General features: G+C 38.9%; 1 protein-coding gene and 1 long non-coding RNA gene across 7 annotated transcripts in view; both read left to right on the forward strand.

Moving 5' to 3' along the window:
* Positions 1-24,773, forward strand: part of LOC149790423 (uncharacterized) — a 460,980-nt gene that overhangs the window by 128,439 nt on the left and 307,768 nt on the right. The window lies entirely within an intron of this gene.
* LOC149790424 (voltage-dependent L-type calcium channel subunit beta-1-like) overlaps positions 1-24,773 on the forward strand; it is a 185,574-nt gene that overhangs the window by 124,030 nt on the left and 36,771 nt on the right. For all 5 annotated transcript variants that reach the window (XR_016423840.1, XM_089972479.1, XM_089972477.1 and 2 more), the window contains 3 exons: positions 3,395-3,514; positions 19,349-19,471; positions 21,198-21,328. Coding sequence is in view for 4 of the 5 variants with exons in the window: in XM_089972479.1 (XP_089828605.1) it covers positions 3,395-3,514; positions 19,349-19,471; positions 21,198-21,328 (374 nt within the window). In the remaining variant the exon portion in view is untranslated. The remainder of the gene's footprint in view (positions 1-3,394; positions 3,515-19,348; positions 19,472-21,197; positions 21,329-24,773) is intronic.

Below are 24,773 nucleotides of genomic sequence, written 5' to 3' on the forward strand. Positions count from 1 at the left end.
TTTAAAAAGAGTTTCCAATACTCTAGTACAGTTCTGTGGAACAAGCTTCCACTACATGTAAAATCTGCTGAAAATATTAGAGTATTTAAGAAGAGAAATCATGAGCATGAATGTGTTTATAACAGATAATGGAATTTAGTATTTTAATATATATACAGTAATTATTGCTCTCTTCATAAAATGTGCATTGTTATACTCTCCTTAAGAGGGCCTCAAGGGAGAATAGTCCTTGACTAATGAGTCACCCTCTATAAATAAAGCATTATTATTATTATTATTATTATTATTATTATTATCATGTCTTCAAATTCTTCAGTAAACACGATAAGGTATTTATGAACCCTGTTTTTGCTAGCTTCCCCATTTTGATATGATGGGAGCTGATGGGGCCCGCATTTTCTTTTACTGGAATGAACACTGCATCATTGCCATGTGCAGTTGGTAAAAAAACACTTGTAATAACTTTATAATCAATAAAAGCGTCTCACTGCTCAGTTGGAAAATGCCATTAGGTAAAACATTTGTAATAACCAGATAATAAAATTCTTTAGCAGTTATGTTGGAAAATGCAACTTGGTGAAGCACATGTAATTAGATAATAAAAGTGTCCCACTGCTCAGTTGCAAAATTCGATTAGGTAAAATACCTGTAATAACTTGATAATAAATGTGTCTCACAGCTCAGCTGGAATATGCTACTCGATAACCTTTTGATTGTGGAGGTGGATCGGTAACCTTTTGATTGTGGAGGTGAATTGGTAGCCTTTTGATTGTGGAGGTGGATCAGTAACCTTTTGATTGTGGAGGTGGATTGGTAACCTTTTGATTGTGGAGGTGGATCGGTAACCTTTTGATTGTGGAGGTGGATTGGTAACCTTTTGATTGTGGAGGTGGACGATCAGATTGAGCTTTAATTTTTGTGAATTTCATTATGCTTCCAGCAAATTGACTGTATTCAATTTTCATACTTGGTCATTCTTACGAAGAGTGAAGGAGATTCATTAAATTAGAAGAGATTTGCACATTCACATGTCAGGAGAAAACACTGACATGGGTTTGTTTTTGACCCATCTGGTCACAGACCAGAAGATCTTATGAGATTGTCTATTGTCTGTCTCTATTGTCCATCTCTTGTCTGTCTTTTGCTGTCCATCCATCTGCAAGCACAAGTTTGTTATCACTACTCATCCATGACTATTAAGAAGATTGTCATAAACTTTATGCAGACGTTCATTGCATGGTCTAGTTGGTCTTAGACAAAATGGTGCCACTCGCACATCCAGTATGGCCGTCGCAGTGGCCATCTTGAAAATCTTATGGCTAGTCCTTGTGAATGGATGATCATATCAACATGGGATTTCATTAAAAGACTTATTATGATATCTGCTTGATGCTGAATGAAAATGGTGCTGACATACTCAGTGTTGCCACCAAGGCATCTGTCTTGAAAATGTTATATCTACTGAAAATTGTGTTGAACTGGGGTCTAATACAGCTGTCACAGAAACCGGCTTGAAAATCTTGTCATAATTACTTCTCCTGAATAAATGGTTATACGTTAATGGATTTTTCACTACAAGACTTCTTGTAATCATTTGTTGATTTATAATGGTGTTAAATGATGTCCATTATATGGCCATCTTGAAAGTCTCACTTAGCTACTCTTCTTTAAAGAAAGTCATTTTGACATGGGATTTTGATCCGAGTTTTTATGGCGTTACTTTGTCTAAATGAAAATGACTTCTTGAAAATCTAGTTATCACTACTACTCCTGAATAAGTAGAAATTTCAGATGTTTAGATGTTCCTGAATGAAATTTCAGATGTTTAGATGGTCCTGAATGAAATTTCAAATGTTTAGATGGCCCTAAATGAAATTTCAGATGTTTAGATGGTCCTGAATGAAATTTCAGTTGTTTAGATGGTCCTGAATGAAATTTCAGATGTTTAGATGGTCCTGAATGAAATTTCAGATGTTTAGATGGCCCTAAATGAAATTTCAGATGTTTAGATGGCCCTAAATGAAATTTCAGATGTTTAGATGGCCCTAAATGAAATTTCAGATGTTTAGATGGCCCTAAATGAAATTTCAGATGTTTAGATTGTCCTGAATGAAATTTCAGATGTTTAGATGGCCCTAAATGAAATTTCAGATGTTTAGATGGTCCTGAATGAAATTTCAGATGTTTAGAAGGCTCTAAATGAAATTTCAGATGTTTAGATGGCCCTAAATGAAATTTCAGATGTTTAGATTGTCCTAAATGAAATTTCAGATGTTTTGATTGTCCTGAATGAAATTTCAGATGTTTAGATGGCCCTAAATGAAATTTCAGATGTTTAGATTGTCCTGAATGAAATTTCAGATGTTTAGATGGTCCTGAATGAAATTTCAGTTGTATAGATAGTCCTGAATGAAATTGGGGCTGCTCAGATATGCTGCCACAGTGACCATTTTCAAAATCTTATCACAACTGCTCTGAAATGAATGGTCATATTAGCATGCAGATTTCAAAGATTGACTTCTTATAATGTCTAATTGGTCATAATGAAAATGGTGCCAATCTAACATGCAGTACGTCCACCACTGACTTAATTTGAAAATTTTGTTATCACTGAAGAATATTAGAGATGTTTTCAACATTCTGCAGTTAAAGGGAAGAAATGGTCTTGTCTTGAGTTCCTGGAATTTATTTTTCTTCAAAAAGAACATCAGTCCTTTCAATGGACTCCTTAACATTCTAATCTGACTAGCATTATATCCATCTTGAAAATCTTCTTATAGCTACTTTTTCAACAAGTTTGGTCATACCAGCATTGTGCTTTTGCAAAAAGACTTCTTAGGATCTCTTGTTAATCTTAAATTGAGATGATGCCAAGCTGGTATCTAACATGGCCACCATGGCAACCATCTAGAAAATCTTGTTACATTTACTCCACCAGCAAAATGGGGCGTCCACTATAGACTTGTTATGTTGCCATATTGGTACTAAATTGAAATGGTGTCCTGATGACATCCAGTATGTCCACCACAGCAGTTAATTTGAAAACTGCCTTGTTGCTGAGGAATATTGGAGATGGTTTCAACACTCAACAGTTAAAAGGAAGAAGTGATCTTGCCTTAAATTTTTGTCAACCCCTTCAAGGGCCTCTTGTTTTTGTTGATATCACATTTCATTAAATTAAATTGCCATCAACATTTATTTAAAAGGAACCCAACATGATACTGCACTAATTGTGGATCCACAAAAAATAATAAAACAGTAATAACAAACAAGCTTGTTTTATTACTGGGGGAATGTTGAAATTTAGTATTAATTAATGAAAGTTGGTTTCAATTATATAGCTATAGGAAGAATATCAGTCCAGATTCATTTGGTGTATTTCTGTCTTTTTCAGGGCTCCCAGGATTCCAACTATAGTCAACCCTCCTCTGACCAGTTGTCCCTGGACGAAGAAGGGGAGGCTCTGCGGAGGGAAACGGCCAAACAGGCTCTTGCTCAGCTTGAAAAAGCCAGGGTACAGTATATTAAGCTCTAATCATTAGGTCACATCAAATCAGCTGGTTGATCTTTGGACACCCAGATCTGCATGATGACAAAAGTAGCAATTCTGAGTTTGACTGGTCATACACCAGAAGAGCTAACAGGACTGACATGTTGTTCATTGCCCATCTGCCCATTACTACTAGAGTTTTTGATTGTTAATCTTCCTAAACTACCATGACCAAGGTGGTGCTAAATGAAAATCGTGCTGCCTGCACTGCCAACATGGCTGCCACATTGTTACTCCTTATATCAGCATGGGGTTTTCACTAAAAGACCTTTATGATACATTATTGATACTCTTATTAACTTGAGGGTCTTTCCATCTTTAGAAGGTCTGTCAGTGGTAGGTGATGCCTTTGATGTGATTTACTGGTTGTATTTCCATAATCCAGATTACAGAGAGACGTATACCTAGCATCTATTTATACGCCATTCTCATCCACTGTTGGTTATCAATGATTTGTATTGAACATTTTAAACCATTTGATCAGGACTCTCTTTAGCCACCAGACATGTATATTGATCAAATAAATATCTATACTTCTTAATTTCATTTTTTTTCTTCTCATTCTTATTTATTTAGTTTATCTTAACCCCGATAGGGGAGTATAGTTTTGTTGTAGGGCTAAATTGTTTGAGAGAAAGAAAAGGAAAGTTGCATTCATCTTAAAAGTTGTCTGTTTTTAGTTTGGCTTGGTATTTTCTACATTTGCTGAAAGGGTGCTTGACCGACGTGCCATATATTTTTGTCCACCCAGTATGTATATCAGACTCATATTTAACACCATTTTCGGGGTCAGAATATTGCACTGGTATCTCCATTAACACTTTTACCAGCTCCACTTGTCTGCTATACTTCATAACTTTAAAAATTATCGTCATGACTATCATCAGCCAGTATTTGCCTTACGAATTGAGCATTTGGTTTTTTTTGGGTACCGGTATTCCGTATTTTAAACACACATTTGTAAAACTTAACACGTTCAAACCACAATATAATGCTTGTTCCAGGGCACAATATGCCAGTCATATTTATTTTAACCATTTGTGTCATGTGACTAACAATGTAATTATCCTTACACCAGGCTGACCAGTCCTAACATTATCCTCTTAATGCTGAGCACCAAAATCCCAAAATATACAGTTGCCCAGAACAATCACTTGTTCATTAATTTCGTTTGTCACTGGATAGTAAAAATACATTATTACATCAGCGTTTTCGGTCTAGGTTAAGAAGAAATCATACTTAAATCTAATTAAAATCAATACTTGGCATTAACAATTCAGAAGTAGTTGAAAATAACCCATGTTCATAATAAATGAGTGATTATGTAGTGAAGCATGCGATTTTCTTGTATTCCATTTATTTTTTCAAACAATGTGGCACTGAGCTTCTAAATGCTATGCTAATAGTAATGCATTTGTACTAGTAATTACTTTTTGAACAATACTTATTCTCTTAATTAGGAAATTCAAAGTAAACATACTGAATGAAACAAAAATATGTACTTTGAAAAATACTCCTCCCCTTTTCATATCCCATATCAAGTTTTAGGGGCCAGTATTGAGTGCATGCATGTACTCAACCCTATATCTCTTTCTTAGTCTGGACTAAGGGGCCAGTATTGAGTACATGTAAGTATTCATCCCCATATTTGTTTCCAAGTCTTGACTGAGGGGCCAGTATTGAGTGGATGTAAATACTCAACCCTATATCTGTTTCCATGTCTGGGCTAAGGGGCCAGTATTGAGAGCATGTAAATCCTCAACCCCATATCTTTATCCAAGTCTGGACTAAGGAGCCAGTATTGAGTGCATGTATGTACTCAACCCCATATCAATTTCAAAGTCTTGTGTAAGGGCCCAGTATTGATTGCATGTAAATATTCAACCCTATATCTGTTTCCAAGTCTTGACTGAGGGGCCAGTATTGAGTGCATATAAGTACTCAGCCCCATATCTGTTTCCAAGTCTGGTCTAAGGAGCCAATATTGAGTCCACGTATGTACTCGACCCCATATCAGTTTCCACATGCCATACCTTGGGCCAGTTTTGAGTGTATGATAATAGTATAGTAAATTCATTTATTCTCATGGGTCTACTTTTTGCGGCTTTGCTTAAAAAAAGATATTTTGTTCTTACATTATATAAATATCATCAATATGGGCATTGTTTCAACAGTGGATTTTTTGTCTGTCAGGTGTTTCAATTGTGGTTTGCATCAAACCATGTTTGCATCTACAAAAATGAGTATCCAATGAAAAATAGCAAATTCAATATTCTTCCCTTATTTTATGCCAGCCACAAGGGAGCATGTATTATGTCTAGATCTTTTCTATTTTGTCTCATGTCCGTCCATTGCAGTTTTGGTTTCTGGGCAATAACTTCATTTGTCCACCATCAAGTTCAAAATATTGTGGATGGCTTACACTTTGGGAAAGAAATCTAAATATTTTGGGCTGAAAAGAACAAAGGTTAAGATCATTTTGACTGAGAAAAGAAAATGGTTTCTGCACAATAACTTGAGTTCTTCATCAGTTGCAGTTGCCAAACATTGTGAATAGCTTGCACTGGTGGAAGAAACATTATGATCAGTTTTGGGGTCGTAAGCTGAAAGATCAAGGTTGAAGATAGAATTTTGTGATCTTGTTGTAAGCATGCTTGCTACTCAAGGTCAGGTAATTCCTCTTACACCATTCATGATGGAGACTGGAAATCTTGGGATATGATTTGGGATGGTCTGCAATGTTGTACCTTGAGTGGAGGAATGCAGGTTTCTTGCAATTTTTGGCCATTGTACCCTAAATCTTGACCACTGTGTGCACAATTTTTTGACCTTCACTTCCAGTGCTAACAATTATTTGTCCTTTGTATATTTTTTGTGTTCTCCAAAGTTGACAGGCTCACTGGATACAACACTAGGGCTGGAGATGTTCTCAGAATTGTTAATCGTCCACTGGTGTTGGACACATGGGTTGTGAGGACAGTTTAGCATTATGAGTTATGCAGGAAGAGGCCCTGAAGTTGATCACTTAATCATGATGCACAAAATGATGTGCAACAAGCACATTACATTACTTCCTTGATGCATAGCATAGTGATCGGTATGTTGGCCCAGGTGTCTGCATTACTTCCTTGATGCATAGCATAGTGATGGGTATGTTGACCCAGGTGTCTGCATTACATCTTCGATGCATAGCATCGGGATGGGTATCTTGACCCAGGTGTCTGCATTACTTCTTGATGCATTACATAGGGATGGGTATGTTGGCCCAGGTGTCTGCATTACTTCCTTGATGCATAGCATAGGGATGGGTATGTTGACCCAGGTGTCTGCATTATGTCTTTGATGCATAGCATCGGGATGGGTATGTTGGCCCAGGTGTCTGCATTACTTTTTTGATGCATAACATAGGGATGGGTATGTTGGCCCAGGTGTCTGCATTATGTCTTTGATGCATAACATGGGGAGAGGTATGTTGGCCCAGGTGTCTGCATTACTTCCTTGATGCATAGCATAGGGATGGGTATGTTGACCCAGGTGTCTGCATTACGTCTTTGATGCATAGCATCGGGATGGGTATGTTGGCCCAGGTGTCTGCATTACTTCCTTGATGCATAACATAGGGATGTGTATGTTGGCCCAGGTGTCTGCATTACTTCCTTGATGCATAGCATAGGGATGGTATGTTGACCCAGGTGTCTGCATTACGTCTTTGATGCATAGCATTGGGATGGGTATGTTGGCCCAGGTGTCTGCATTACTTCCTTGATGCATAACATAGGGATGGGTATGTTGGCCCAGGTGTCTGCATTAATTCCTTGATGCATTACATAGGGATGGGTATGTTGGCCCAGGTACCTGCATTATGTCTTTGATGCATAACATAGGGATGGGTATGTTGGCCCAGGTGTCTGCATTACTTCCTTGATGCATAACATGGGGATGGGTATGTTGGCCCAGGTGTCTGTATTACTTCTTTGATGCATAGCATCGGGATGGGTATGTTGGCCCAGGTGTCTGCATTACATCTTTGATGCATAGCATAGGGATGGGTATGTTGGCCCAGGTGCCTGCATTACTTCCTTGATGCATTACATAGGGATGGGTATGTTGGCCCAGGTGTCTGCATTACTTCCTTGATGCATAGCATCGGGATGGGTATATTGGCCCAGGTGTCTGCATTACTTCCTTGATGCATAACATGGGAATGGGTATGTTGGCCCAGGTGTCTCCATTACATCTTTGATGCATAGCATAGGGATGGGTATGTTGGCCCAGGTGCCTGCATTACTTCCTTGATGCATTACATAGGGATGGGTACGTTGACCCAGGTGTCTGCATTACGTCTTTGATGCATAGCATAGGGATGGGTATGTTGACCCAGGTGCCTGCATTACTTCCTTGATGCATAGCATAAGGATGGATATGTTGGCCCAGGTGCCTGCATTACTTCTTTGATACATAGCATTGGGATGGGTATGTTGGCCCAGGTGTCTGCATTATATCTTTGATGCATAGTATAGGGATGGGTATGTTGGCCCAGGTGTCTGCATTACTTCCTTGATGCATAATATAGGGATGGGTATGTTGGCCCAGGTGTCTGCATTACTTCCTTGATGCATAGCATAGGGATGGGTATGTTGACCCAGGTGTCTGCATTACGTCTTTGATGCATAGCATCGGGATGGGTATGTTGGCCCAGGTGTCTGCATTACTTCATTGATGCATAACATAGGGATGGGTATGTTGGCCCAGGTGTCTGCATTAATTCCTTGATGCATTACATAGGGATGGGTATGTTGGCCCAGGTGCCTGCATTATGTCTTTGATGCATAACATAGGGATGGGTATGTTGGCCCAGGTGTCTGCATTACTTCCTTGATGCATAACATGGGGATGGGTATGTTGGCCCAGGTGTCTGCATTACTTCTTTGATGCATAGCATCAGAATGGGTATGTTGGCCCAGGTGTCTGCATTACGTCTTTGATGCATAGCATAGGGATGGGTATGTTGGCCCAGGTGCCTGCATTACTTCCTTGATGCATAACATAGGGATGGGTATTTTGGCCCAGGTGCCTGCATTACTTCCTTGATGCATTACATAGGGATGGGTATGTTGGCCCAGGTGCCTGCATTACTTCCTTGATGCATAACATAGGGATGGGTATGTTGGCCCAGGTGTCTGCATTACGTCTTTGATGCATAGCATAGGGATGGGTATGTTGGCCCAGGTGTCTGCATTACTTCCTTGATGCATAGCATAGGGATGGGTTTGTTGACCCAGGTGTCTGCATTACTTCCTTGATGCATAGCATAGGGATGGGTATGTTGGCCCAGGTGCCTGCATTAATTCCTTGATGCATTACATAGGGATGGGTATGTTGGCCCAGGTGCCTGCATTACTTCCTTGATGCATAACATAGGGATGGGTATGTTGGCCCAGGTGTCTGCATTACGTCTTTGATGCATAGCATAGGGATGGGTATGTTGGCCCAGGTGTCTGCATTACTTCCTTGATGCATAGCATAGGGATGGGTTTGTTGACCCAGGTGTCTGCATTACGTCTTTGATGCATAGCATCGGGATGGGTATGTTGGCCCAGGTGCCTGCATTACTTCCTTGATGCATTACATAGGGATGGGTATGTTGGCCCAGGTGCCTGCATTACTTCCTTGATGCATAACATAGGGATGGGTATGTTGGCCCAGGTGCCTGCATTACATCTTTGATGCATAGCTTAGGGATGGGTATGTTGACCCAGGTGCCTGCATTACTTCCTTGATGCATAGCATAAGGATGGATATGTTGGCCCAGGTGCCTGCATTACTTCCTTGATACATAGCATTGGGATGGGTATGTTGGCCCAGGTGTCTGCATTATGTCTTTGATGCATAACATGGGGAGAGGTATGTTGGCCCAGGTGTCTGCATTACTTCCTTGATGCATAGCATAGGGATGGGTATGTTGACCCAGGTGTCTGCATTACGTCTTTGATGCATAGCATCGGGATGGGTATGTTGGCCCAGGTGTCTGCATTACTTCCTTGATGCATAAGATAGGGATGTATATGTTGGCCCAGGTGTCTGCATTACTTCCTTGATGTATAGCATAGGGATGGTATGTTGACCCAGGTGTCTGCATTACGTCTTTGATGCATAGCATTGGGATGGGTATGTTGGCCCAGGTGTCTGCATTAATTCCTTGATGCATTACATAGGGATGGGTATGTTGGCCCAGGTGCCTGCATTATGTCTTTGATGCATAACATAGGGATGGGTATGTTGGCCCAGGTGTCTGCATTACTTCCTTGATGCATAACATAGGGATGGGTATGTTGGCCCAGGTGTCTGCATTAATTCCTTGATGCATTACATAGGGATGGGTATGTTGGCCCAGGTACCTGCATTATGTCTTTGATGCATAACATAGGGATGGGTATGTTGGCCCAGGTGTCTGCATTACTTCCTTGATGCATAACAGGGGGATGGGTATGTTGGCCCAGGTGTCTGCATTACGTCTTTGATGCATAGCATAGGGATGGGTATGTTGGCCCAGGTGTCTGCATTACTTCCTTGATGCATAGCCTAGGGATGGGTTTGTTGACCCAGGTGTCTGCATTACGTCTTTGATGCATAACATAGGGATGGGTATGTTGGCCCAGGTGCCTGCATTACTTCCTTGATGCATTACATAGGGATGGGTATGTTGGCCCAGGTGTCTGCATTAATTCCTTGATGCATTACATAGGGATGGGTATGTTGGCCCAGGTGCCTGCATTACGTCTTTGATGCATAACATAGGGATGGGTATGTTGGCCCAGGTGTCTGCATTACTTCCTTGATGCATAACATGGGGATGGGTATGTTGGCCCAGGTGTCTGCATTACTTCCTTGATGCATAACATGGGGATGGGTATGTTGGCCCAGGTGTCTGCATTACTTCCTTGATGCATAGCATAGGGATGGGTTTGTTGACCCAGGTGTCTGCATTATGTCTTTGATGCATAACATAGGGATGGGTATGTTGGCCCAGGTGCCTGCATTACTTCCTTGATGCATTACATAGGGATGGGTATGTTGGCCCAGGTGTCTGCATTACTTCCTTGATGCATAACATGGGAATGGGTATGTTGGCCCAGGTGTCTGCATTACGTCTTTGATGCATAGCATAAGGATGGGTATGTTGACCCAGGTGCCTGCATTACTTCCTTGATGCATAGCATAAGGATGGATATGTTGGCCCAGGTGCCTGCATTACTTCCTTGATACATAGCATTGGGATGGGTATGTTGGCCCAGGTGTCTGCATTATGTCTTTGATGCATAGTATAGGGATGGGTATGTTGGCCCAGGTGTCTGCATTACTTCATTGATGCATAACATAGGGATGGGTATGTTGGCCCAGGTGTCTGCATTAATTCCTTGATGCATTACATAGGGATGGGTATGTTGGCCCAGGTGCCTGCATTACGTCTTTGATGCATAACATAGGGATGGGTATGTTGGCCCAGGTGTCTGCATTACTTCCTTGATGCATAACATGGAGATGGGTATGTTGGCCCAGGTGTCTGCATTACTTCTTTGATGCATAGCATCAGGATGGGTATGTTGCCCCAGGTGTCTGCATTACGTCTTTGATGCATAGCATAGGGATGGGTATGTTGGCCCAGGTGCCTGCATTACTTCCTTGATGCATAACATAGGGATGGGTATGTTGGCCCAGGTGTCTGCATTAATTCCTTGATGCATTACATAGGGATGGGTATGTTGGCCCAGGTGTCTGCATTACTTCCTTGATGCATAGCATAGGGATGGGTTTGTTGACCCAGGTGTCTGCATTACGTCTTTGATGCATAACATAGGGATGGGTATGTTGGCCCAGGTGCCTGCATTACGTCTTTGATGCATAACATAGGGATGGGTATGTTGGCCCAGGTGTCTGCATTACTTCCTTGATGCATAACATGGGGATGGGTATGTTGGCCCAGGTGTCTGCATTACTTCTTTGATGCATAGCATCAGGATGGGTATGTTGGCCCAGGTGTCTGCATTACGTCTTTGATGCATAGCATAGGGATGGGTATGTTGGCCCAGGTGCCTGCATTACTTCCTTGATGCATAACATAGGGATGGGTATGTTGGCCCAGGTGTCTGCATTAATTCCTTGATGCATTACATAGGGATGGGTATGTTGGCCCAGGTGTCTGCATTACTTCTTTGATGCATAGCATCAGGATGGGTATGTTGGCCCAGGTGTCTGCATTACGTCTTTGATGCATAGCATAGGGATGGGTATGTTGGCCCAGGTGCCTGCATTACTTCCTTGATGCATAACATAGGGATGGGTATGTTGGCCCAGGTGTCTGCATTACTTCCTTGATGCATAACATGGGGATGGGTATGTTGGCCCAGGTGTCTGCATTACTTCTTTGATGCATAGCATCAGGATGGGTATGTTGGCCCAGGTGTCTGCATTATGTCTTTGATGCATAGCATAGGGATGGGTATGTTGGCCCAGGTGCCTGCATTACTTCCTTGATGCATAACATAGGGATGGGTATGTTGGCCCAGGTGTCTGCATTAATTCCTTGATGCATTACATAGGGATGGGTATGTTGGCCCAGGTGTCTGCATTACTTCCTTGATGCATAACAGGGGGATGGGTATGTTGGCCCAGGTGTCTGCATTACGTCTTTGATGCATAGCATAGGGATGGGTTTGTTGGCCCAGGTGTCTGCATTACTTCCTTGATGCATAGCATAGGGATGGGTTTGTTGACCCAGGTGTCTGCATTACGTCTTTGATGCATAACATAGGGATGGGTATGTTGGCCCAGGTGCCTGCATTACTTCCTTGATGCATAACATAGGGATGGGTATGTTGGCCCAGGTGCCTGCATTACTTCCTTGATGCATAACATAGGAATGGGTATGTTGGCCCAGGTGCCTGCATTACTTCCTTGATGCATTACATAGGGATGGGTATGTTGGCCCAGGTGCCTGCATTACTTCCTTGATGCATAACATAGGGATGTGTATGTTGGCCCAGTTGCCTGCATTACGTCTTTGATGCATAGCATAGGGATGGGTATGTTGGCCCAGGTGTCTGCATTACTTCCTTGATGCATAGCATAGGGATGGGTTTGTTGACCCAGGTGTCTGCATTACGTCTTTGATGCATAACATAGTGATTGGTTTGTTGGCCCAGGTGTCTGCATTACGTCTTTGATGCATAGCATAGGGATGTGTATGTTGGCCCAGGTGCCTGCATTACTTTCTTGATGCATAACATAGGGATGGGTATGTTGGCCCAGGTGCCTGCATTACTTCCTTGATGCATAGCATCAGGATGTTGGCCCAGGTGTCTGCATTACGTCTTTGATGCATAGCATAGGGATGGGTATGTTGACCCAGGTGTCTGCATTACTTCCTTGATGCATAGCATAGGGATGGGTATGTTGGCCCAGGTGCCTGCTTTACGTCTTTGATGCATAACATGGGGAGAGGTATGTTGGCCCAGGTGTCTGCATTACTTCCTTGATGCATTACATAGGGATGGGTATGTTGGCCCAGGTGCCTGCATTACGTCTTTGATGCATAACATAGGGAGAGGTATGTTGGCCCAGGTGTCTGCATTACTTCCTTGATGCATAGCACAGGGATGGGTATGTTGACCCATGTGTCTGCATTAAGTCTTTGATGCATAGCATTGGGATGCATAGCGTTGGCCCAGGTGTCTGCATTACTTCATTGATGCATAACATGGGGATGGGTATGTTGGCCCAGGTGTCTGCATTACTTCCTTGATGCGTAGCATCAGGTTGGGTATGTTGGCCCAGGTGTCTGCATTACTTCCTTGATGCATAGCATAAGGATGGGTATGTTGGCCCAGGTGTCTGCATTACTTCCTTGATGCATAGCATAGGAAGAGGTATGTAGGACCAGGTGCCCATATTACTTACCTGATGCATAACATAGGTATGTGTATATTGGTCCAGAGTCAAATCTAAAACTATTAAGATCCTTATTACATTGAGGACATTGACTCAAGGACTGAGCTTAACAATGGGATTTAGATTTCAATTAATAGGCCACTGGTTAACCCTGACACCAAGCAGTGATATATCCAGGATTTTGAAACAAAGTGGGAATACCTCACTGTATATTTCTCTGTTGGTATTTTCATATGGGTGATTTTCAGTTTTTAAGTAAATTTTTTATATTCAATCAGTAACTATGAATGGACCCATATCAGTGGTGATCTGAGTTGATAATGTCTGTGTAAATAATCTTGTGTAATGATAATGATACAATAATGTTGCTTGCATTAGAACTGCATGTAAGAGAAGAGACTTTACCAAAGAATGAGGGGCCCCGAGTGGCCGAGTGGTCAAAAGCGCTCGCCGTTACGGATCACTGCCATCTCACCTCTGTCTGCGTGAGTTCAAGTCCAGCCTCGGCTAACGTTGGTACGTGAGAAAGCCTGCCAGTAGCTTCTCGTGGGTCGGTGGTTCTTCCCTGGGTTTTCCAGGGTTCTTCCTCCACCAATTATACTGGCTGCCATGTATAGCCTATCTTGTGCTGAAAATGGCGTTAAACCCTACAACAACAACAACAACCAAAGAATGCTGGCAACTGTATGCTTGACATTGTAGAACCTTGCCCAATTCAGTTAGTAAAATGCTTAAAAATGCTTATAATAACTAGATAAGCAATGAAAGCATCTCATTACTCATTTAAAAAGATCACTTAGTGAGCACTTTGTTTTGTTTTTTATTGAAATCAAGCGCTTACATGATCAGATTGAGCTTGGTTACTAATAATGAATGTTTAAGAATTTGTTAAGTTAAAGACAAAAATTCATTTTGCAATTTTCATGTGCTTGCTCATTTTCAAAGGGATGGGGAGATTTATTAAATATGGAGATGGGTTTGCACAGTTATGAGACTTGCAGAAAATACTGGCCAAGGACACAATTGCATGAATGTGGGACAAAACATGGGATCATGGCGATCTGTCTTAAGAACACAGTAACATATTTCATGCAAGCTAAATCTCTACAGATAACTTCCAGTCATAAAACAACAGATCACTAGACACTATTTACTGTTTGATTGCGGGGAAAAATGGCAAAGGTCAAGGTGATCATGACTCAAAGAACAATGGGGGCTTTGCACCAAAGCTTTTGTTGTGGAATATGTTCCTTTCCTTTGAAGATAGCTTAGTAAATGCTTCATTATAATGTCTAACCAAGAAGTCAAACTTATTAAAGCTATGTTAGTACTGTACTACTGGTTTGGATGGCTAGCATTTTGGGTAATATGAAACTAGGTTCTGAGGTCGGATGTCAGGGTCATGGTTAGTCCAATAAAAATGGTTTAATTCAAGACCACATATACCAAATGTCTAAGGTTATTTAATAATCCCCAGAAAAATCCATGCCCTTCTAGTGCCTTCACTGAGGACTATTAAACATGGGTGGGTGTATCATATACCATTTTTACCTTTACTCAGATAATGTACATATAATGGGATCCGCCTGAACTTCGTTTGTAGTGCATTGTCCCGTAATCCAAGGTTTGCAGGTTCATGATAACCTGAGTCAGGTGCTAAAGTGTTTCCTTGGGAAAAGTACTTGTTCACATTTTTTCAGCGTGATATAGTCAATAATATGTCCAAAAGCTCTTAGAAACCATCCATTAACAATAATCGAAATAATTTCTTTAAAATGAAATAATACTTAGCCTTTTAATAGAGGTTGTTGTTCTTGTTCGAAACAGTTACCCATGGTACAAACAGTAGGAGTGACAAATGCAAGTCCATTAGCACACACACGCACACACACACACACACACACACACGGCATATCAGGGTTGATACTATTTTGCTGTGATGTACAAGTACAGTAGAATGTTGATAATGAGATTGATTTTGCCTAGAATTTTTTTCTTCTGGATATTTGTCGTTAATAAAACAGGGATTAAAATTTTGGGTAACATGGGCAAGATAGTATACTTGAACAGTATGCATACTCATTGTCTATGTAATCAGTGTTCTATTTTAGAACAAACTCTATCCATACTCATTGTCTATATAATCAGTGTTCTATTGTAGAACAAACTGTATCCATACTCATTGTCCATATAATCAGTGTTCTATTGTAGAACAAACTGTCTCCATACTCATTGTCCATATAATCAGTGTTCTATTGTAGAACAAACTGTATCCATACTCATTGTCCATATAATCAGTGTTCTATTGTAGAACAAACTGTCTCCATACTCATTGTCCATATAATCAGTGTTCTATTGTAGAACAAACTGTCTCCATACTCATTGTCCATATAATCAGTGTTCTATTGTAGAACAAACTGTCTCCATACTCATTGTCCATATAATCAGTGTTCTATTGTAGAACAAACTGTATCCATACTCATTGTCCATATAATCAGTGTTCTATTGTAGAACAAACTGTCTCCATACTCATTGTCCATATAATCAGTGTTCTATTGTAGAACAAACTGTCTCCATACTCATTGTCCATATAACACTGGACAACAAATTTTTACAAAAGTCATGTTACTGAAATAAAATTAGTCAATTCTTATCAATTTTTATGTGCTGAACACGAATATGACAGTCAAATTGCAAAATTGGCTCTAGTTTTTTTGTAATCTGCAAGAAATTAATGTTTACATAACGAAATGCATTCCAATAGTAAAAGGTCAACTGTAATAGCCTACCTATAAAAAATCAAGTCATTGACTACATCTTAGATTTCTTCGCCTGTCTCTTGTACAGCTGTTCGGGAACATCTCTGAGGAGTGTCCAGCAGTAGTCAGCCAGCATTGTAGTGGACCATTTTCCCTGCTATCTTTGTTCCATTGTTGCGATATCTTGATGAAAACGTTCGCCGTGTTCATCACTAACAATACCACAGTTGCTAGGAAAGAAATCCAAATGGGAATGAAGGAAGTGAATCTTTAGAGACATATTGCAGCCAAGTTTCTTATACTTCATCAACATGTCTTCTACTAGTTCCTTATAGTTTTCTGCCCTAACATTTCCGAGGAAGTTTGTAGAAACTAGGCGAAAAGCATTCCATGCTTGTTTCGCGTCACCTTCCAGCAAGTTGTTGAACCGGTCATCTTTGAAAAGCTCTCGAATCTGAGGACCCACAAAAACTCCCTCTTTAATCTTTGCTTCGCTGAGTCGAGGGAATTTTTCATGCAGGTATCGGAATGCTGGCAAAGTCCGGTCAATGGCTTTCACGAAGTTCTTCATCAAACCTAGTTTGATGTGAAGGGGTGGTAGCAAGATTTTCTGAGCCTCAACCAGAGCTGGGTGTTGGATATTCTTCTCTCCAATGGCTACATTCTGCCTGTGAGTCCATTCCTTCCTCATGTAGTGCATTTCCCTTGCTCGGCTATCCCACTCGCATAAGAAACACATGTATTTTGTATATCCTTGCTGCAGTCCCATTAAAAGGGCAACTACCTTCAAATCACCACAGAGGTGCCAGCTGTACTTGTTATACTCAATGGAATTCAGTAGCTGCCTTAAGTTATCGTATGTCTCTTTCATGTGGACAGCATACGCTACTGGAATAGATGGAAGAATGTTTCCATTGTGCAAAAGCACAGCCTTGAGACTCAGTTTCGAAGAGTCCACAAATAGTCTCCATTCTTGTGGGTCATGAGTGATTTTTAAAGCATTCATGAGGCCCTCAATATCGGAACAGAATATCAGATTACTTTCCTTTCTGAAGAAAGGCTCCAATTGCTGGTGGCGCTTTCGATATGCAGTAATTGTGACATCTTCTTCTAGAAGATTCCATTGTTGGAGTCTTGATCCTAGCAATTCTGCCTTGTTCTTTGATAAGTCCAAATCACGAATCAGGTCATTTAGTTCTTCCTGTGTTATTCTGTGTGGGGTTGATGATGCACCACAGTGAAAATCTGGATCACTGCATGCTGATGGACCAGGAGAAGAACAGGTCGACTCACCTTTGTCTTCGTCAGATGAATCAAGAGAATATTCTGCTGGAGGTTCTGGAATAGGAAGTCCCTCACCATGTGGAACTGGTCTCAATGCAGACGGAATGTTTGGGTAGACTATTCTCGACTTCTTTCGCTTCGTTATTCCGCCGGAAAGAGGAGGAACCAAGCAGAAGTAACAGTCATTTAGGTGGTTGCTTGGCTCTCTCCACACCATTGGGACTGCAAACGGCATTGATGACCTTTTGCAATTCAACCACTGTGAAAGCTGTGTTGTACATGTAGCACAGCATATATGCGGAGCCCAAGGCTTGTCTTGGTCACCAACCTTGCATCCGAAGTAAAGATGATATGCCTTCTTCACTTGAGAATTGATACTTTTCTTCTGGTTGGCAAATGTCACTTCCCCACAAATATAGCAAAAATTGTCCGCGGTATTAACACACTTTCGAGGCATTACTGTTCTTTATTGTACGTAAATGGATAAAATAATAAGTTTTATGTAACAGTAGCTTGAACTGTCTCGCACAACGTCTAAAATATTTTAAATGCTGAACCTATCTGATTGGGTTTTATATAGTACACTGCTTACGTCAGCTTCAGCAGCCGCCTGGCATTAGTATAATAGGCCTACACATGTATAGTACACTGCTGACGTCAACTTACTTCAGCAGCCGCATGGCATTAGTATTGCGTTGCATCAGAAAATGATGCAATCAACTGTGGATGATGTGAGCATGATGGTATTATGCAATGTTACATCATTATTCCGGATGTTGCTGCAGTCCTACTGGAGAAATTTACACAGTGAAACATAGAAAATGAGGTATATGAATATCTTCAAAACGAGAGCCAATACAAATTTTTCACGGTTATATTCGTGTTCGGCACACCAAAATACTACAGATTAGGGCCTTTTCAAGTCAGTAATGATTTCACTGTTGACCAGTGTAATCAGTGTTCTATTGTAGAACAAACTGTCTCCATAATTATTGACCATATAATTAGTGTTCTGTTATAGAACAAACCGTCTCCATAATTATTGTCCTTATAAATCTGTGATCTATTGTAGAACAAACCATTTCCATAATTATTGTCCTTCTAATCAATCTTCTGTTGTAGATCAAAGTCTCCATAATCATTGTTTGTATAACCAGTGTCCTACTGTAGAACAGTCTCCATAATTATTGTCCATATAATTTGTGTTGTATTGTAGAACATTAGCAATAATCTTTGTTGATATAATCAGTGTTCTATTATGGAACAGTCTCCATAATCTTTGTCTAATCAGTGTTCTGTTAGAGCAGTCCAAAATATTGTCCAAATAATGAGTGTTCTATAATAGAACATTCCATAATCATTGTCCATATAACCAGTGTTCTGTTGTAGAACAAAGTCTCAAGAATTTTTGTCTATAGAATCAGTGTTCTGTTGTTGAAATCTCCATAATCTTTTTCCATATAATCAGTGTTCTGCTGTAGAACAGTCTCCATAATCTTTGCCCATATAATCAGTGTTCTATTATAGAAAAGTTATTGTCCATATAATCAGTGTTCTTCTAAACAATCTTGATAATTATTATCGATAAAATCAGTTTTCTATTGTAGAATAAACAACATAGTTGGAAAGACCCACATCTGCAGATATTTTATATAATGGCAAATAGTGATCTATGCAGTTCACACCATGGCACATGTATTTTAGAAACAGATAAGATAGCTGGGTCTATGCAGTTCACACTTTGGCACATGTACTTCAGAAACAGATAAGGGAGTACTAATGTTTGTTGTTTTTTTTTTATCCACAGACAAAGCCAGTGGCCTTTTCAGTAAGGACAAATGTATCGTATGACGGAACATATGAAGATGACTGCCCTGTACCAGGGCAAGCGGTGTCTTTCGGGGTGAAGGATTTTCTGCACATTAAGGAGGTACTGCTAATTTTGCATGACTTACCTTGTCAAATCATTGGCAGTTTATACAGATTGAAGGGCCAAATATGAAATAATAATAATAATAATAATAAAAATTATAGTAATTATTATAGATAACTTTTTCTCAAACACTTCTCTATACAGTTTGACCAAAATTGATACAAAATATCTCTGTATTAAGGACTTTAAAACTGACAAATTGCACTGAACAACCTTCAAAGAGGGCAGTTGTTTTAAAAGAGGAAAACCTTTTAAATGACTTCAAAACTTGACTTTCCAGATTTTGCCACTCCTTGTGTTTGTATCAGATGATTAGAGGTATAATGATTGTATTTTCTAGCAAATCCCTGCAGCTTGATTGGCCAAATTATCACTCCTGGTGTTTGTATCAGATGATCAGAAGTATAATTATTTTATTTTCTAGCATATCCCACAATCTTGATTGGCCAGATTGCCACTCTTGGTGCTTGTCTTAGATAATTACAAGTGTGATGATATTTTTTTCTAGCATGTCCCACAACCTTAAATGAAAATGGTGCTCATCTGACATCCAATATGTCCATCACAGTGGCTAATTTGAAAATCTGTTGCTGAAGAATATCAGATAGTTTGAACACTTAGCAGTTACGTGGTAGAAATGGTCTTATCATAAATTCCTGAAAATTCATTTCACCCATTTGTGTCACACCATTACTGACTTCAGTATTCAGTGTAAAGAAAAATGCAGGTGTTCTTTAATTATTTATATTTGATTCACCTGCTTAATGCTCTGTCAACGCTTTAGATAATCTTGATTAGTGAGAAGCTTGTTGACCTGGTAGACCTGACTGATGAAATACACAGTTATGTTCCATGCAGTTTTTATGATTCTCCACCCATGTGTACCTACACTCATTAAAATTTTACTCTGTCTTAAAGGTGCAGGGTCACAGCCTGGAGAAAGCACTGGTAGTAATAACAGAGCATTTTCCCTGAATGATAAGGTGGAAACTACTATTTTTTTGGAATAAAACAAAACATACATATTATATTATTTGGGGAAAGAAAAACACTGGATGATAAAAAACTACCATCTTTGTTGAGGATGAATTCATATATTTGCATCCAAAACCTTTGCTCTTGTGAAAATATGGATATCATTTTCACCTCAACAGGTTCTCAGAATATTATTGATCCTATGGAAATTAATTCAGTGCAGACAGTCTGATTTATAGTTTTTCACTGAGCTTTAAAAGGCCAAACTTGCTCCCAAGAGATTTTGTTTATGATAATATATTAATATTAATGTTGTTTATTCATTATTATTTGACATGTCTTCTAATATTTCTTTTTGTTATTTAGATAGAGTATTGATATTAATTCTGTTGTTGTTGTTGTGGGGTTTAACGCCATATTTCAGCACACCATAGGCTATTCATGGCGGCCAGTATTAATGGTGGAGGAAGAACCCGGGAAAACCACGGGAAGAACCACCGACCCACGAGAAGCTACTGGCAAGCTATCTCACATACCCACATACCCGAATCCTAGACTCGAACCCACGCAGACAGAGGTGAGATGGCAGTGATCCATAATGGATAGTGCTTTAGACCACTCTGCCACTTGGGGCCCCAATATTAATTCTGTAAATTACATGTACTTTGATACCTTATACACTGTCAGGTAAAAGCTGTTTTGTACAACGAACTGTTTTGAGTTTGAGTTTATTTTCCATGTGTTACAGAAATTCAGTAATGACTGGTGGATAGGGCGTCTGGTGAAGGAAGGATGTGATGTAGGCTTTATTCCAAGCCCTGCCAAACTAGAAAGCAGTAGACAAGTGCAGAGTGGTAGCCGAACGAAAAGTAATCCAGCGTATGTAATTTGCTTTTTTTCTCATTTGCCAGATATAAACATTAGCGTCATCTTAGCTTGAGCATATGATAGAAAATTTATGATTAAACTTCATTCCCATACGAAATGTTTACGTAGATTCCGCCTGGATTTTAGGTGGATTCAGGGGTATCCACCTAAAAAAAACAAATTTCAGATGGACTTTAGGCGGACTAGGAATATGGTTAAGGTGACGGACTGAATCCGTCTAATAGTTAAGCGTACTGTTTCTTATATTCCTCCTAAAGGATAACTGTTAGATGGAAAAGTTCTGATTGTCCAGTTCATTTTCCTACTTTAAGATGGATTTTGGACTTGGACTGATTTTAGCAGAAATGTTAGGCATAATTTTGAACTTTATCAAAAGAACTACAAGCATAGAAGAATCTTTGTGCAATGTGGATTTTGGACTTGATCTGATGTTTACTCTGAAAAACAATTGTTTTGATTCCTAATATGCTCTACAAAAATCATACCCTATTGAAAATGTGACTGAAATCACAGTGAAAATCTTTTGACGTTTGCTCAAATGTCCTCTTTTCACTAAAATTATGGTATTTTAGGAGATTTTACTAACATTTCTGAAAATATCAGTGAAATTTAGTTTATTGAAATATCACTGACTTGGCCAACATTTCTGAAAATATCATTGAGAATTTGTGATTGAAATTTCACTGAGAGTTTGTCAAAAATTCTGAAAATATAGTGATATTTTGTGATTGTAATATCACTGACATTTCAGTAAAAAATATCAATAAGATATAATAAAATGTATATTTTGTTTCTTGTACAATTTAAATGATTTTCAGCAACAATTCTATTTCCTGTTTCTGATAGCTGTAATTTTATTGTTCATTTTGGGAACAATAACTTCTTTCCACATCTTTCCTTGTTTTATTTATTTTTCAATTTTTTTGTTGTTGTTGTATTTTTGTTTGAACTTCATTTGGATTTAACTGCCCTCAAACTTTAACTGCCCTCAAACTTTAATTGTCCTTAAACTTTAACTGACCTCAAACAAGATTGTTTTCTTGTTTTCCATTTTAAAGCAGGATCTCATTTTCCTTGATATGGACCCATTTTTAATATTGTCTCCAAAAATGCTTTTTTATTTTATTTTTAATGCTCTACTATCCTGTCCCATTCTGCAGAGAGCTTTTTAATAAGTATTTGTTCCATATATTATTTATCAGAAGATTGCCATAAAGAGCTTTCTGCTTGGATCAAAAATTTGTACTTGTCCAATGAATCATCACTTAACGGAAACTGACGGGAATGAGCATGCTTGCTAAACATGGTGATTCAAATTTTTGAGCGGGATACGAGTTTGAATAAGCATTAGAAAAATGTGTGGCAATGAGAATAGCTTGAATACAAAGTCGATGGGAACATAATTGGTCAATTTGTATGAAAACTGAACACCAGGACTAGCATTTGTCTTTTTGCGCCATAAAGAGCTTTACAGTAGCGGCTGACATGCTAAATAGAACAAGGAATTGAACCAGGATGATTTCGAAGTTATATAACTCCAAACTGATTAACTTCGAGAATTTAAGGAGGGACAACATATAGATCACTGGTGGGTATTGTTGATATTGTTGCCAGATACCCATGTCTATCAAAGATAGTCATATCTTTGTGGAGTTTTCTTGGCCCACAAGTAGAATCATCCTTCTGTATCATGAGTGGTACTGGTATCATTGTGTATTTTATCAAAATATTCTAGTTGTGTTAGAATTCAGTGTAAAATAAGAGTAATTATATCATGATAAACGTTTGTCATAGCTGCTTACGGAACAAGGACTGATTCAAGAGACCACAACAGCATCATAGTTTGTACATTAATCAAAAATCAAGTCTGCAGGACAACATTGACATAAGGCATGCTCCTAGCATTTCTTCATTTCACAATGAATGTCTCAAATGGATGCTTTTCTGTAGATCTGCATCATTTTCACAGTTGAATTTTTCAATGCAGGATAATATTTTATATTTTACATATGCTTATATGTTCACAGATGCCTGTGCATATGTTTCAGGCCTTTTACTTTGAATTTTAAAATTACTTAATTATTTAGTGTCAAGCCAGATTTTTCACATAATGTTGTAGATACTGTATACAGATGATCCTCGTGAATATGTCTGGATTAACGAGTTTTCCAGATAATTGAATCATGCACATTTTTATTTTATGATGTCGTCATACCGTATACATGTACATGTATATGCTACCTGTATATGTACTGTGTATTCAATAATGGTTGAAAAAAATTAATGAATACATCTATTGACTTGGGTTTATTTTACATTATTATAGCATGTGCTTGTACATGCATGTTTCCATTGAATTATGTCTGTATAGTGAGGTTTCCAGATAAAAAGAGTCCAGATTAATGAGGCTCCTCTGTAAATTGTACATAACAGATAGAAGGCATCAAGGTTTGAGTTACCTTCTCTAAATAAAGTCTTTTTTATTATTATTAGTATTATTATTAGTATTATTATTAGTATTATTATTAGTATTGGTATTATTAACTCCAATATCTCGTGCTTAGTATGTCATATAATTACGACATCTGTATACTTTTGTTTCATGTTCGCTGAAATATCACCTTGGTTAATAAAGCCATGTTTAATTCATATCCATTATTTATTTGAAATGTCTGAAAAACTACTGAAACTTCATTAAAATACTATATAATGATAAATTTTTTAGTGAAATCTCACCAAAGTTTTAGTAATCTCTCACAAAACATTCAATGAAATGTTAGTGATCTTGCCAAAATTTTTGTAAAACCTCACCAGAATTTTGGTGAAAGTTTTGGTCAGAATGTTTTAGAAATCTCACAGATATTTCAGTGAAATTTTAGTGAAATCTTGCCAAAATTTCATTGAAAGTTTTGATCGAAATATTTGTGAAATTTCACATAACTTTCAGTGAAATGTAAAGGACATAAGTCATGACATCATGGATTAGGTTTTGTATGCAAGAAAGAACAAGAAAAACCTAAATCTTATTTGATAATGTCTGTCAAAATAAAAATTATGATCCATTTTAAAAATTATTGTGAACATTATCATTGATTCCCAGTAATGTCTAAGAATCATTAGGCAGTTTAATAGAAATCTGAAGCAGATTTTTTATTGGATGATATTTATGTAGACATTTTAGGCAGTGCTTTTTTTAGATGGAAACCTTAGGTAGATTTTTTATTTCAGGTGGAAATTTCAGGCTGGGTTTTCTTTAACTCGTGATCTCCTGAATTGATTTGCTACATTCTTCATACATACAATCTCTTGAAATGATTTGAAATGGTTTGTTTTGTCCTTTAACTCATGTGATCTCTTGAATTGATTTGCTACATCCTTCACTTGTGTGATCTCAAATTGATTTGGTACAACCTTCATTCATGCAATCTCGTGAATT

This window comes from Sinohyriopsis cumingii, chromosome 10 (assembly GCF_028554795.1).
Source record: "Sinohyriopsis cumingii isolate HCF-2022 chromosome 10, ASM2855479v2, whole genome shotgun sequence".
NCBI lineage: Eukaryota > Metazoa > Mollusca > Bivalvia > Unionida > Unionidae > Sinohyriopsis > Sinohyriopsis cumingii.